Raw genomic sequence first — 14,792 nt, 5'->3', positions numbered from 1 at the left:
AATACATATTTTTTTGATTTTCCAAAATTATAAAATTAAAATATATTTTTCAAATCAGTAGTAAATGCCCAGGAGGAAATATAAAAGGGACACCCTGATCCTATAGGAAATACCTATTACACATGACTGATACGGTATGTCTCTCTAGAAATATCTTCTCCATAAACAAATACTCTCCACATGCACATGACATTGCACGTAGGATATCAGTTGTTTTAATAAATGTTAATGCATTCATTTTTTTTATTATTTTGCACCAATTAACATTAATAAGAATACATTAAGAAGGTAGATATGCAGCATCGACGACAGTAAGACACCAGACTCCAATATTCTTACACACGAAATCATACAAAAAGCTTTCTTTATTAAATATACATTATATACAGATCCATAGGTATGTACAACAATAAGAATAGAAAATAAAGAGAAATCATTTTGTGCCAGAATTTTATTTTTATATGGTTTAAAAATCTATTTTGCACTTTGTGTTGCTTTGTCAAGAAAATCCCTTTGGAAAATATATTCAGCAACTGAAGAAATACAGATATTTTACATGTATAAAGTTAATTGCATTAAACAATTGTAAAGCTGTGAGAGTTTCTTAACTAGTTTACATTTTTATTTGATAATCATGTCTAGAATTGCTGATCTGGAATATACTGGGGGTGAATGAATGGAGGAGCCTTGGTGATGACATAACCGGGGATATTAGATGTCAGACAAACTGCATTTTTCTGTTTGCATATCATACAGGTGCAAGTAAATGTAATCAATATTTACTGACCTTAGTATCCGAAAGCGAGCACAGCGCTCTGGGAGGCTTTAACCAGAGATGGAACGGCCCTCCAATATAAACGTTACATGGTTGGGTTTTGATTGGTGGATAGTGTTAGTAGCCATTGCCATTCTAATTGACTACTTACTGTTCCACTTAGGAATGAGCCATAAACCCTTTAGCACACACTAAACGAATTCTAACTTTTATTTAGCATTAATCAAACAGCGGTAAGCATAATTTACTGCCATTAGTTACTGTACTGCTCAAGCCATCAAGTCCCAGCCAGGTTGAAGTGAAATATGCTTGGCCTTATGGCCATTATATATTAGTCATTAGCTTTCAAGTCGAGCCCCTGGTGTGCTACACAGGTCATGACCAGATTCTTATCTGGGACTGACCTAGGTAGTCTGCAGTGTAAAAGTAGCAGATGATGTCATCTCCAAGCGCCGGCAATGGAATAACCATGTTAAAGCCTACAGTGTGAACACAGTTCACAGAACTAAGCCACTGTAACACTACTTGAAATTGTGTTCAATAACCCAGGTTAGACACATATTTTGAGTCTGTTACTGTAACTCACATGCCAATATTAAAAGCAACCTTCTTTTGTGAATCCTGATATATAGGACTTGATTCAGAGTTGTACATCGATGCACCTGCTGCTGGGTCTTTGTACGCAGAGATTGTGCAAAATGATACAAATGTCGCAAGCCACTGGGATGTGTATTGAGGCAAGTGACTTGTGTAAATGCAAGTGACTTTATACAAAAACACAGCGTTGGATGCAGATCAGTTAGTTATCACTCTTCTGAGTAACCCTATGGCTACTTAGAATGGCTGACAGAACTAATATGCCAGCCCCACTGCTATAAGGCTCTGACATACCCTGAAAATGGTTGGAACATGCCCATAATTCTATTACTATGCCACCCGGTCTAATATCACATACTAACAATGGAACTTATGTAGTTTCACGGCAGCAGCTGGCCGCCCGCTCCTTCTGGGTCTGCGTCCCCTCACCCTCGCCACACTTTATTAAACCAACTCCACGCCAACGTGGATAGTTTATACCCCCACTATCCCCGTCGGCGTGGAGTTGACTTTATAAAGTGTGGCGAGCACATCGAGCCACCGAGCCCGAAGCGTGGGCGAGCGGACCCGGAAGGAGCAGGTGGCCAGCTGAAACTACACAAGTACCCTAACAATCCCTAACTGTCATTTCATCGTCAGTCAAACCCTCTCTGTGACTGACATGGCAGAGACATCAGGATGCACTGTGCTAACCAGACATATGCACAGTAATAAACATATTGGCCAATATCGGAATAGCGTACAACTCTGAAACAGTCTCATAGCTATAGTATAGTATATGTCTATATCACACTTTTTGGAACTTTTAACATTATTGCAGTACTGTATGTCACATTTATCACTCCTCAAGCAGACATGATGAATGGGAGGGAATGATCTTAGCGCAATTAAAAAAATTAGTTTATAATGATATATTTATAATTTTTGCTCATTTTTAATTAAGATGTCAAATCCTGATAGATTCACTTTTATCAAATCTTCATTTACATTAATAATGTAAATAGCTGATTCTAGAACGTGATTACAGCGCCTGCACCGAGTGCCTGCCTTGTGTTATTATCTCTAAATAGCAAGTAGGATTATCAAACAGACAATTCAGTAATTGTAGATATTATTTATAAACTTGGAGAGACTCTGATATCAAAAGGGAATGTGCCGAATAAATTATTATTCCAAGAAGGTTGAAAGTGAATATATAATAATACATGGGGCCTAATTTAAAATTGAACATATGTCTGACTTACAGCAGCACAATATATTTATATTTTCAGTGAATCTGCAGTAAAACAAAGTAGAATTTCGAATGTTTTTACAAACTTATGAGAGGCCATGCATGAATTGGGGGTCATGGTACTGTTTAAAAAATACTGTACTTTTATTTTACTTTGGTGTCTTGAATATACAGTATACAGGACATAGCTTGATACCATGGCAGCTTGTAGAATCTGAAAAATAATTTGCACAAATGTCACTTCCTATGTAGTCTGCTAAATACTGTATCCTGGGTTCATTGCTAAAGTCATATAAAATTAAGGGTCAATTGAGAAGTATTTTAGGAGAAAACATTGGTAGAGAGTAATAATGAAGGATGGGAAATGTAGTGATGCTCCTATGTGCATATTTCCACCCAGACAAGTAACCCTGCAAAATTATTCATAGGCTAATTTATGAATACAGTTTCACATAACATGGCTGGGCTCTTATATTTTTAATAAGCAACACATATTAGGGGAAGCCAGAGGGAGTATTATGAATGGCTGCACTGGATCCATAGAGGCCAATCAGAGAACAAACGGGACACACAGTGACACAATAGAGGATATAAAGGGATAGTCAGTAGCTTTATGGTGAACCTTGTAGTTTACTGTGGCTTGTACCCTTTATATCTGTAGATATTATTGTTCACTACATACTGAAAGGCTTGCCCCTGACTTAGTTTCTGCTTAATTACCTATGTAATGATTCTGGCTAATTGAACCAAACTCCACATGTCCCAGAACTAAACTATGGATTCCTTCCACCCTGTCAAATAGACTCCTTTTGTGATACCAATATCTATTACACCAACTGGTAAATAGTTTTATTCTTCAAATATAAGTGACACAAGTATATGGAAGTAAGCGCCAAAGTTACACCTGACAACAGCTTCTGAAAATAAAAGGCAAATTCAAGCAATATTCTGCTTTTAAATAACTAAAAATAACGAAAAAAATCTAACATTTCCCATTGAGAGCTTCGATTGCTTTGGAGAAGTCATCTCATGCCATGATGATGTTTCCTTATCTGCTTGATCAAAAATGGCAGTCCTAAGAATTAGTAACCTTTGAAGTGTAAGGAAAGATAAAAAATCATCAGCAATAGTCTGACAGACTTGACAGTCCTCTGAATTGACAACAAATTATAACATTCTGCAAAGGAAACTATCCTTTGATGAAAAAGGTTTAGAAAAAACAAAAAACAAATGAACTGTTGCATATGCCTATATTTTCACAAGACATGCAACTAGTTATGCTTATGTGTAAAGCAGGAAACAGGTATGGTTGGCAATTGAATGTTTCATCATCGATGGTCGCCATTAATGTGGTCATTGCTGCTCAGGGACAAACCATCAACTAGAGAACCAGCAATTATATGCGCCATTGATGAGCATGCCAGAAAGGAAATGAAGAAGGTGGGCACAGTCTAAACAGTGCAACTAGGGAGGCCAATCCTGTGATTTGCAGGATCCTGGGATTTTGGCCTAAAATCACCAGGAGTTGAGTCCTAGGATTGGAGCTTCCAAACCTGGGCTTTTGTGATTAGTCTGCACATGCTCAATTTTACCTTTTTAATGGTGGGCAGCACTGAGCACGTGTAGTGCATGGCTCAGATGCTGCCCAGCTTCTCCTGCCCCTCGGCTGTACGCAGCATGATGTGATGTCAGAAATCTCATAGCACCCCCATAACCTCACCTGCCTGTCCTACCAATACGAACCACTGCAACACTCCTGGACGCCACATCAATCCCACCCAAGTATACCAAATGAGGGTCTTATTACTGCCTGCCACAACCACCCAGCCCATGTACATGACAGTGCAAGGTGGTGGGTATTTTTTTATTGCCATCCCTAGGCCCACTGGAGAGATGGAACAAAGGCAGGTCAAGCATGGATCGGTGCTTTGTCCCCTGTACTATAACACAATAAAATATTAAGCTATTTTCTGCCATCAATAAAGCAGAACCGTCAGTGGTCCTTCATCAATGGCAAATTAATCAACTCTTGGTGGCAAACCATGGATACCCATCCTCAGAGACCGGAAGGTTGTGATATGTTATACCATATTTTCAGACATGTGAGCTTTGAAAGTCATTTTTTCTACACAGATTATGTTATTTTAAATAAGGGAGATTATTCAAACCTTCTAAAGAGCAGAAATGGACATGTTGTCAATAACAACCAATCCAATTATAGCTTTTATTTCATTGAATATATTAGACAAATAATACTGTAGCTAAAATCTTCTTATTTACTATGTGCAACACTTTAATCTGCAAACTATCAATCTTTCTTTTTAACCTGGTGTAATTAGCACAAATACACTATACCTATACCAACATATTAGGCACTTTAGTTTAATGCAAGTTAGACTACAAAATATGAATGCCAACAGGAGCGGTATAAAGATGATAGTAAGCAGGCTCTGTACAGGCCCCCTCCTCTTTTACAGAGCAGTAGACTCCATCTTTTTGTGTAGTAGACTATAGTGCACATGTGCAGGTCTTCAGTAACATGGGGCTCGAGCCTTGTTTCAAGAACTCTTTACTGCGTATGTGCAAATAACTGGGAAAATAGACACTGCACAATTTTCCAAGTAAATTCTATTGTTGTTTAGCACCAACTGGTGCAGGGCTTTGATGAGGAGGGATACCGTTGGTTAGTTCACCTGAAGATGGTCGACAGTCATTAGGTCGACACCACTAGTTTGACATACTGCAGGGTCAACATGGGTCTAGATCGACATGGGCCAAGGTCGACAGGTCAATAGGTCGACATAAGTGTTAGGTCGACGTGGTCTAGGTTGACAGTCAAAAGGTCGACATGGGATTTTTCACTGTTTTTTGAGCCGATATGTGCCGACAGGTGGTATTTTATGCCCTAACATCCACTAGGGCATGGTGGGAGAATAAAATAGTGTGACGAGCACAGTGAGGCACTGTGCCCAAACCATGGCAAGAACATCGAGCCATGCGAGGGGATACGGTGCACTTAATCCTGTGTCTGTGTACTGTGTCGACATTCGGGTAAAAAAATTGTGAAAAACCCCATGCTGATCTTTTGACTGTCGGCCTAGACCATGTCGACCTAATGACCTGTCGATCTTGCCCCATGTCGACCTTGCAGTATGTTGACTAGTGGTGTCGACCTAATGACTCTCAACTATCTTTAGGTCGACCATACAATCCATACCCCATGAGGACAGAGGTAAATATAATTACATGTGTGTAGGGTGTGTGGTGTGAGCACCCATTATAAATACACCAATGAATGTCAGGTTGCCAAAGGTTACAGTAGCATTTGTAACACTAGAGTGTATCATAATAATTATGTGTTTTAAACATAGTAGGTTACAATATGACAATTTATGGTCATTTTTTGAATTACAGATGTAGCTATAATTATATAACTTTTACACTATGTTCTGAGAATGTATCATGATTTCCCTGTTCTTCTATATAACCCTGTCAATGATGACGCTTAAAGTGAACATGTCAACTTAACATAATTTCACACTAGTGGCTTTAAAACGTCAAGAAGCATTTCTCTAGAGTTTTTATAAATACAGACTTTCAGCTTGAAGCTATTTTGGCAAGGACAATTTAACTTTCTTAACTAATGTCTTCTCACTCTCATTTGCATGAAGTGCCAGCGGCACAGAAGACAGAGAAGACAGGTAACAAAGTGAGAAAAGGAAATTCTTGGTATAAATTGGTAGCATCCTCGGAAAAAAATGCTAATTAAGGACAAAGGTTCACTTTTATAGGGCACGACTTTCTAGTATTATCTGTTAATAATATCAAAATTCTTATAAGCTGTCATAACCTTAAACCTAGAGTTCTCCAGATGATAGGAAATGACAAGATTCCACTTGCCAGGCCAGCCAAAGGCCACGACAGTTAGAGAATAACAGGCAACCTCAATATTATGGAATGCTATAAGTCCTATACTGAGAATCTCTAAATGGAGAAACAATTTATACATATATTTAAATTATTTGAAATATACCAATAGTTCTTTTCATTAAAATGTCATTTTGGGATACATAATATATGTATAAATATACACAGTTAATCTAACATACATATTGATATATTTATGGGTGCAATACTGAATGTACTGTAATCATTTTTAAAATAATATTTTGCATCAAAAATAGGCTAACCTCCATTATATAAATCTACCATATATCTTCTTTAGGTCTGCTCCAGTCAAAAACATATTCTTACATTTTTATGATGTCAGGTGGAATCTGAATGTAAACAATGTCTGCAAATCATATTGCAGTAATGTAGTATGTTTATATTCTCTACATCCAAATGTTAATGCCCAGTCTAGCAACCAATTAATATAAAGGCCTATGGGCAAATGTGTTAATAATAAACTTGGGAGTTGATGAAACAATCAGTAAAAAGTAGAGAAATAGCCGTAGCAACAAAACACCTTTGAGGAACCATTTATGATGTACACTCAATAAAATGATACGTAGATGATGATTGGTTGCCAAAGGCAACTTCTTCTCTTCGCCACTCTTCACTGTTGATACAGTACATCAGCCTCTCAGTCACTAATCGCATTTATTTTACAATTGTAAGTCAAGTGTTAATATATATTAATGTTAATGTATAAAAAATTGTTTATATAAATGATATTGACTCAACGTCTTAAAACCTGCTTATTACCTTATTCTGTGTTTTTTATTTAATTAAATTATTATTTATGTACCTTGCATTGACTTACATGATGATCTATGTACCTTGCACTGACTCTATTTATTATAATTTGTATATTATGCTGATATATATGATACATCTTTGATGTCCATATGTCTTAAATGCTATTTATTATTTTACTGGTTAATTTTTTTTTCTAACATTACCACTAAAAATTACCTTAACTGAAAAAAATATATATCAATTTCTTTAGTTTCTTAATGTTTCAGGCAGCTCATTAGGTTGTCACAGTACAGCAATGCATCTGACAATATTTTTCTGTATCCATGAAAACACAATACTGATACACATATTCTGGCATGGGTACAGATAATTAGTTGTTATTTATAGTTGAAATGTCACATTTCCAGGACTAACCTTTAATGGATTAAGATTCAAGTTAAGTGGAGAAAACTGTCACTGTCATAATGCTCTATAAATAGGCCTAACAAGTAGATCACGGAGAAGGTGTCCTATGAAGTAACAAAGGGGGTGATTATAATTCTCTCCCTACAGTATATAGTGAGTTTGGCCTCATCCCGATGTGTAGGTGACTCCGCAGGTGCATGGTCTATTATGCCCATGTGCAGCCTTCCATTTGTAAATGGCTTCAGCGACTTGCATAGTCACTGAGCCGGGGTGGGCCAGGGGCAGACAGCGGTGGAATGAGGCTTGCCCATTGGAACACCCAGCATTTTATGGGAGTCTCCATGAAAATCCGGTGTCATCCCATGGTATACAGGGAGGCTGATGCCTGCCAGGGGTGGGCAGTTGACGTTGCAGGATATCAATTGCCCACCCCGCCTTCATCAAGCCACATGCAAATAAAGTCAGTTGAGGTTGATGGTCATCATGGATGGTCAGCGACCATCGAATAATTTATTCTGCTAGCAGCTCATGGAAGCAAATGTGTTCTCATACACATCCCATTGCATTTCCAAGGAGATTTGGCAGAAGGGCACTCGGTAAGGTGAATCGGCCCCTAAACTGTGACCAGCAATGCAGCCTCACGCCTCAGGAAAGAAGGACATTTTAGTTCATATTTTTAAAAAGTTGTGTACAGTATATATGCATTTTAGCTTCACACCTTATCCTGGAGTTAGGCATTCATCATCGTCAACAACTGCAATTGACCTGCTACATGTATACAGGTCATTTGGAGCATATCTTTTTTATGCTCTTTTAAAATTCAATATACAGTAAGTGGAAAATAATTTTTAAATTATCAGTGTTTTATAAGTGGTACACAAAAAATGTCTTTGGCTAGACATACCCATTGCAATGCTGATCTCCTCCAATCCAAGTATCAGCCACTGTAAGGAGGGATAGAATCACCCCAGGTGTCCCAAAATAAAATACAATACATCAGAACTGTACAAAATTAGATTTGAGATTTCAGTCTTTACCATGAAAAACAGTAAGGTATATCCCACCCTGCCAATGGTGCAATGGTGCATGTTGCATTGAATGGATACTTTGATTGGAGGAGAAGTTAAACGATGGGTCAATGCTTCAGAAGTGCTTGACATGCATCACACATTTTACAGTAACAGGCCCATGTAATGAGCCTGACCTTTATTAGGAAAGTGAGCTGCAACATTACTATGTAAAGTATCCCTTTTTTCAGGCTGCCTCAAATTAGGGCCAATGATATATGTACCACTGCCAACTACATATCTTTATACCATTATTTTTTTTCTATATGCCTCTTCCTGATTTTAAACATAACTTAAAAAAAATTGATTCATAATAAAATAAAAACTAAAACCCACTGAGGACAGTATTTGGGCTATCAAATATATTATCAACTGTAACATCTACTTTGGCCTAAACACCTTGCGCTTGCTTAATATTGTATATGTACTTGGTTTAGCAGTGAAAAAGCATCCCTAAATATGCAATATACCTGTAATGGCTTTTCGTTCCATTGCTATTTGCAGATGAAAACATCATCTGAAACAAATTCACTTAGCGACATAAAATAATCTATCTAATTTCATCTTGTTGAGGTCTTTCTCACAAGCCAAACAGAAAAAGAACTTTAAGAGGGTCTGACGCGTTGTTGAATCCTTAGTTGTTGCAGGTTGTAGAAGCGGTTAAAGCCTTGATCATTGTGTGGCACACATTTACAAAAAAATTGTAGAAATAAGACCATAAAAACTGAATCTGAACCATGCATGTGGGTGGATCCAAATCTGTTCAAGATAGGGGGTAGGCTGCTTAAACTGCAGAAATAGCTGGCAATCCTTTGACAAGAAGGAGGCAATGAAAAGTTTGCCAGCACATCAGTGCTCGGTTATTTCTTTCCAGAGGAAATTGCTGTAAAGAATGAGCTAAAAAGAGAGAGGGGAAAAAATAATGGTATAGAAATGAAGTCTTTCAAATAAAATACTCCTTTTTACACTCGCTAACTGTGTTCTGTAAGTCCATTTCATTTCTGAAGGAATAGGCTGTATTTACTGGATACTCTTTTTCCTTGGACTGGTTTTTTCCATGAGTCTTTTTGTGTCGGTATAGAATTTTTGTCATTATTGCAACAATGCAAAAAATAATAAATATTGTTACCGCTATGACACCTATAGGGAAAGCAGAAAATAACACATAAGTACATACCACATCACAAGTAATGCGTACAATGGGTGGGTATAGTGCTCAAGTTACTTCTGTTTGAAGGGGCTGCAGACCCAGAGTGATCCAGACTGTAATTAAAAGTATGCAGGCAGGGAGGTACTGCGCTCACCTTCTGAGGTGCTGACACAGCCGGAGTGGTCTGTGAACACCTCTTAGTTATGACCTGTGATGCAACAGTGGGTAGGTTTCTAATAATATATAATGAAGAAATATAGAGAAGTGTGAGTAGTATAATGATGTTTATTGCTTGTAAAAACAATTAAATGGGAAATGGGGATGGGGCTGGTGGCCGTGCAGCTTCCACTCGGTGAGAGTGGTGTCCGCTACCTGCAGGGTGTGGGGGGCGCAGGTAAGGACAGTCTCTATCCTGTGGTGGGCGGTGTGGGGTGGGGGAAGGAGAATAACAGTCCCGATTACTGTCCAGATCAATAAGGTATGCAGATGTCACCGGAGGCTGGCGTCCCAAGACACTCCAGTGGTGCACTCAACATACCTTAGTGCTGCCGTTGTAGAGGGGAGCGTTCAGAAACTTGTTGCAGATGATCCCCCTGGAGTCCTGCTGTCCCGTGGTGGGGACACCAGTCGTAGTTCCACGTCGCTACCACAGTACGCCGGCGTCTGCTGGATGGTGCGGGCTGACATTTCCCGGTGTGCGGCGCACTGGAGTGACGTGCGCTCAACTCGCTCGGCGGAGGAGTTGAGCGCAATAAACATCATTATACTACTCACACTTCTCTATATTTCTTTATTATATATTATTAGAAACCTACCCACTGTTGCACCACAGGTCATAACTAAGAGGTGTTCACAGAACACTCCGGCTGTGTCAGCACCTCAGAAGGTGAGCGCAGTACCTCCCTGCCTGCATACATACCACATCAACTATGCATTCATTCAGTTCAACCTACAGTACTGTAGAAGCAAATGAAGGTCTAAAATACTGTAGGGTGAAAATGCAACCAACCTTTGACAATTTTTGGTCAAAGAATATTCCAAGTTAAAAATAAAAAATATCTTTAAGAAAAGTACTGTATTTAATAACTAGATGTAGTCAGTGAGGTTTTTTTCAGACAAAAACAAAGTGGAACCAAGTAAGCACACATGTAATTCAAAGGATAATAAAATAAAAACAGCACAGAAAAGCAACAATCTAGGCAGGTGCTTGCTTTTGTTCAATTTATAGAATTAGGAACCATATTTATTTAACTGTAGGCCGTTTTATGTACAGAACATACATCAATTGGATGTTTCCTAAAATCTCTCCATGTAATAATTTCAGATTTAAAACCCAAATAAACTTGCCTGGGGCTTTGTAGGTCTATAAAGGTCTATGTGCTACCATTTCACACCAGATAAGTATTGACTGAACTGTCAGGTTGTCAGAGCAGCTGTGACATCTCTGCTGAATATTAATGTGTATATACTTTTTCAAGTGATTTCGGATGGAACCTGAACCAGGTGAAGGACTTGGCACTTTTATCACTGCTGACGAGTGCAGAAATGAATAAACTACGTGCAGTTATGGCCTTCTCACTACAGTTGCTATCAGATGACTGTGAGGTTACAACTCAAAAGCACCACATTGATAGATAGCTTGTCTGGCTCAGGTTACAGGGAAAGATAAGCTGTTCTGAAAATGTCTGGCCTAGAACAAAGGCAATTAAAGAGATATATAACCGTGTTCAGGATTTAAAGTGGATCAAACTGAATGGGGAGATCAAATCGGACATTAATGAATCAAACAGGCACAATGTTACCTTATTCTGATATTTCCACAACAAATAAAAAGTTTCAATTTACTGGACAATTTATTGTGAAGTAAGAATTCAGTGAACTTTATTTTTTATGGGCTTTAAATCGTATCTGGACGGCGGACCGCCCATATTTACAGCTACAATACCATGGTCAACCACTAGTGGTTGACGGCATCTAGTTAGATGTTTAAACTTTGTCGACAGCATTTAGACGTGCGCTAAATCGACGCAGTGAAGGATCGATGGTAACATGTTCGTCAGTAGCAAGTGCGACCTAAACATGGTGGATCCTCTATCCCGAAACCCTTTCCATTTAAACATTCTAATTTGTAAAGTTGGGTTTACCTTTCCATTGACTTGTTTAACAGTAGAACTTTAGAAACACTGAACATAAGGACAAGTTTGGGCAACTTAGTGCAAAAATTACAGATGATAAGACATCTGGGTACCTATGTAAGATCTTGTTTATTTTGGACAAATAGCTCAGGTAGGCACACAGTATGTAATACAGCAGTACAATACAGGTTGAGTATCCCGTATCTGAGTATCCATTATCCGAATTATTCCGAAAACCATAAAAAATATTTTTTTTGCTAAAAACTCACTGGGGACATTTGTAACAGCACTACTGGTGACCTGATATGTAACTGGCACTATATATGTGCAAGAAAATGATTGCTTGGCATTCAAATTCAATATCTGAGATAGTACACAAATTTTGTTTCATGTTTTGAAACCTTGTTTTTTGAACAAATAAAATATATTTGTGTGTATTTTATGTGGTAATAAAATATATTTGTGTGTATTTTATGTGTTTATACAGCATACATGCAAGATACTTCAAAATACATAATTGAAATATTAAAATATTCCGAAATACGGAATAATCCGTTCTCCTGGTCCCGAGCATTTTGGATACGGGATACTCAACCTGTACTATTAACCTGGATGCAGTTAATGTGCTACATCCATTTAACTTTTGTCATTTGACAATATATGTTCTGTATACAAGATATACAGTACCTACAAGTTAATTTTCTATGCATGTATGTTATATGTTTACAAGTATCTCCTGCCTATGAGATATGTCTACAAGTATCTTCTGAATGAGACATTTTATTATATACCTTCTCTTTATGAGATATTTCTACAAGGTATGTCTACAAGTATCTTCTGTATATAATATATACTGTGTCTACGAGTACCTTCTGTCTATAAGACATGTCTACAAGTAGATGCAGGCAGGATTTTAGAAGAAATCATTTCTATTTGTCATGCCTAAAAGCAGTGGTGGCTCATATCTTATGGTAGGAGGGGGCTGCCACTGACTGCGATCCTGGCACTCCCCCCCTTTGTTGCTGCTGCACCTCCCGGTCCCCGCCGCAGCATTCACACTCCTGTCCTATGAAAGGTGCCAGTACTGGATCCACAATGAATTTCTCAGCAAATTTTAGATTCTTCAACATAAATTATCTTGAGTTACACTGAATTTCTTAGGCTCCCAAAATAGGTTTTGATTTACCAGTGTGTATCCTAATTTTAATCACTCTATGTTGAACTCTGATATTTGTTTTATTATAACCATAAAGAGAAACATAATATTGTTGATCAAAATATAACATTGTTGATCAAAATATAAAATAATTGATCAAAAAACAAGTCACCTCCAATGACAACAGGACCACTTCTTATTTCATTTGTCAGAGGTTCTCGGTCATCCGTCTTCTCGAAGGGATCTAGAAAACAAAAATGGTCAAAAACTTAAATCTATCTATCTTATAAAAGGTAAATGCTGCTCCCCACCCCTGTGGCAGGAATTAAAGTATTTTGTACGCCGGTAGCCAATAGATGGTGCCTGGCAGGACAGTTCAACTGTTCCCTTTTTTATTTTTTTATAAATGAGCTAATGAAAAAATAAACCGCATATTCTGACTGTGCCTGTCAATAATATATTCTTAGGGAGAGTCAATTGAGATGCCAGTTTTAACTGTAAAGGGGTGTACACACGGAGCAAATTTGTGCTATTTTCTAAGCAATCTGACTAGATTGCTTAGAAAGTAAGCACAGATCTCTCTGTGTGTATGCTCCGAGAGATTTAATATCTCTTGCTAACTAAGTCAGTGCATGCAGTCACAATCTAGTCAGATTGCTTAGCAAATGACTGCAAATCTCTCTGTGTGTACAGAATGAGAGATACTGATCACAATCTCTCATTCTAAACCATTACCCTGACTTTTTTTGCTTAAGCAAAATTGCTTAGCAAAATCGCTTAGCAAAATTACTTAGCACAAATCTCTGCATGTGTATGTGCTCCCCATGGGAGATCTTGACACCAGCAAAATAGCTTGGCAAAATAGCTTAGCAAAATTGCTTAGCACAGATCTCTACGTGTGTATGCCCCTTAAGAGTACATTGTGAGAGATTTTTGTAATGCTTGGTTATAGGAGATGATTAATAAGCACTTTATCTAACTGTCATTTTACATACTGAGTTTGAAAAATGATAGGCACTGATTGGTTTGTACTTTACCTCTCACCAAACTTTGCTAAATCTCCCCCACAGTCAGGTCTGATGGTGACTTCAGTAAAAGTTATTGTTAAATTATTATATGATAGTAACTGTCCACTGTTCATACAGACGCCCTTCAAATCCAGGACTTAATGGAACACAACCTAATGAGCACGTAGGTGCATTTTGACATAATATTCACAAATTCATATTCACATCCTTTATCCTCACAGCAGTTCAGCTTAATCCTTCCATAGTCTTTTGTGAGATTTATATCTGTCAGTGTAATTACTGATGTACAGCATATTTATGCATAATTATGTAGCTTTGTCTTTCACCAACTAACCTCTGCAGTTTGCCTGCCAGCTGTATTTCCAAGCAAAATATCCCTCCCTCCTACTTACTATTCTCTTCCCACACTCATAAAAGCACTTTGCCAGTATGTGCGTCTCTCATTAAACCTAGTAACCATCTATTATCGGTATTGCTCATTGTATCAATGCATCAATGTACAATGAGCGGAGTTGGGTTTAAAATGTTTGGTTTTAAAAATGTGTCA

The 14,792-nt window shown here is 37.9% G+C and overlaps 1 protein-coding gene across 2 annotated transcripts in view; it reads right to left on the bottom strand.

The window, feature by feature from the left end:
- Positions 1 to 347: 347 nt before the first annotated feature.
- Positions 348 to 14,792, bottom strand: part of CNTNAP5 (contactin associated protein family member 5) — a 469,403-nt gene continuing 454,958 nt past the window's right edge. The window contains exons 23-25 of one of the 2 annotated variants that reach the window (XR_014450796.1): positions 13,390 to 13,461; positions 9,247 to 9,916; positions 348 to 3,693 (exon numbers count right to left, since the gene is read on the bottom strand). Coding sequence is in view for 1 of the 2 variants with exons in the window: in XM_083153658.1 (XP_083009784.1) it covers positions 9,720 to 9,916; positions 13,390 to 13,461 (269 nt within the window). In the remaining variant the exon portion in view is untranslated. Of the gene's footprint in view, positions 9,917 to 13,389; positions 13,462 to 14,792 lie in introns of both variants that reach the window. The other variant, XM_083153658.1, reaches the window with a different exon arrangement.

The sequence above is a fragment of the Crinia signifera genome, chromosome 7 (genome assembly GCF_055691185.1).
Source record: "Crinia signifera chromosome 7, ASM5569118v1, whole genome shotgun sequence".
Lineage (NCBI taxonomy): Eukaryota > Metazoa > Chordata > Amphibia > Anura > Myobatrachidae > Crinia > Crinia signifera.
Note: the sequence above shows the minus strand (reverse complement) of the source record. Positions and strands in the feature narration are given on the sequence as shown.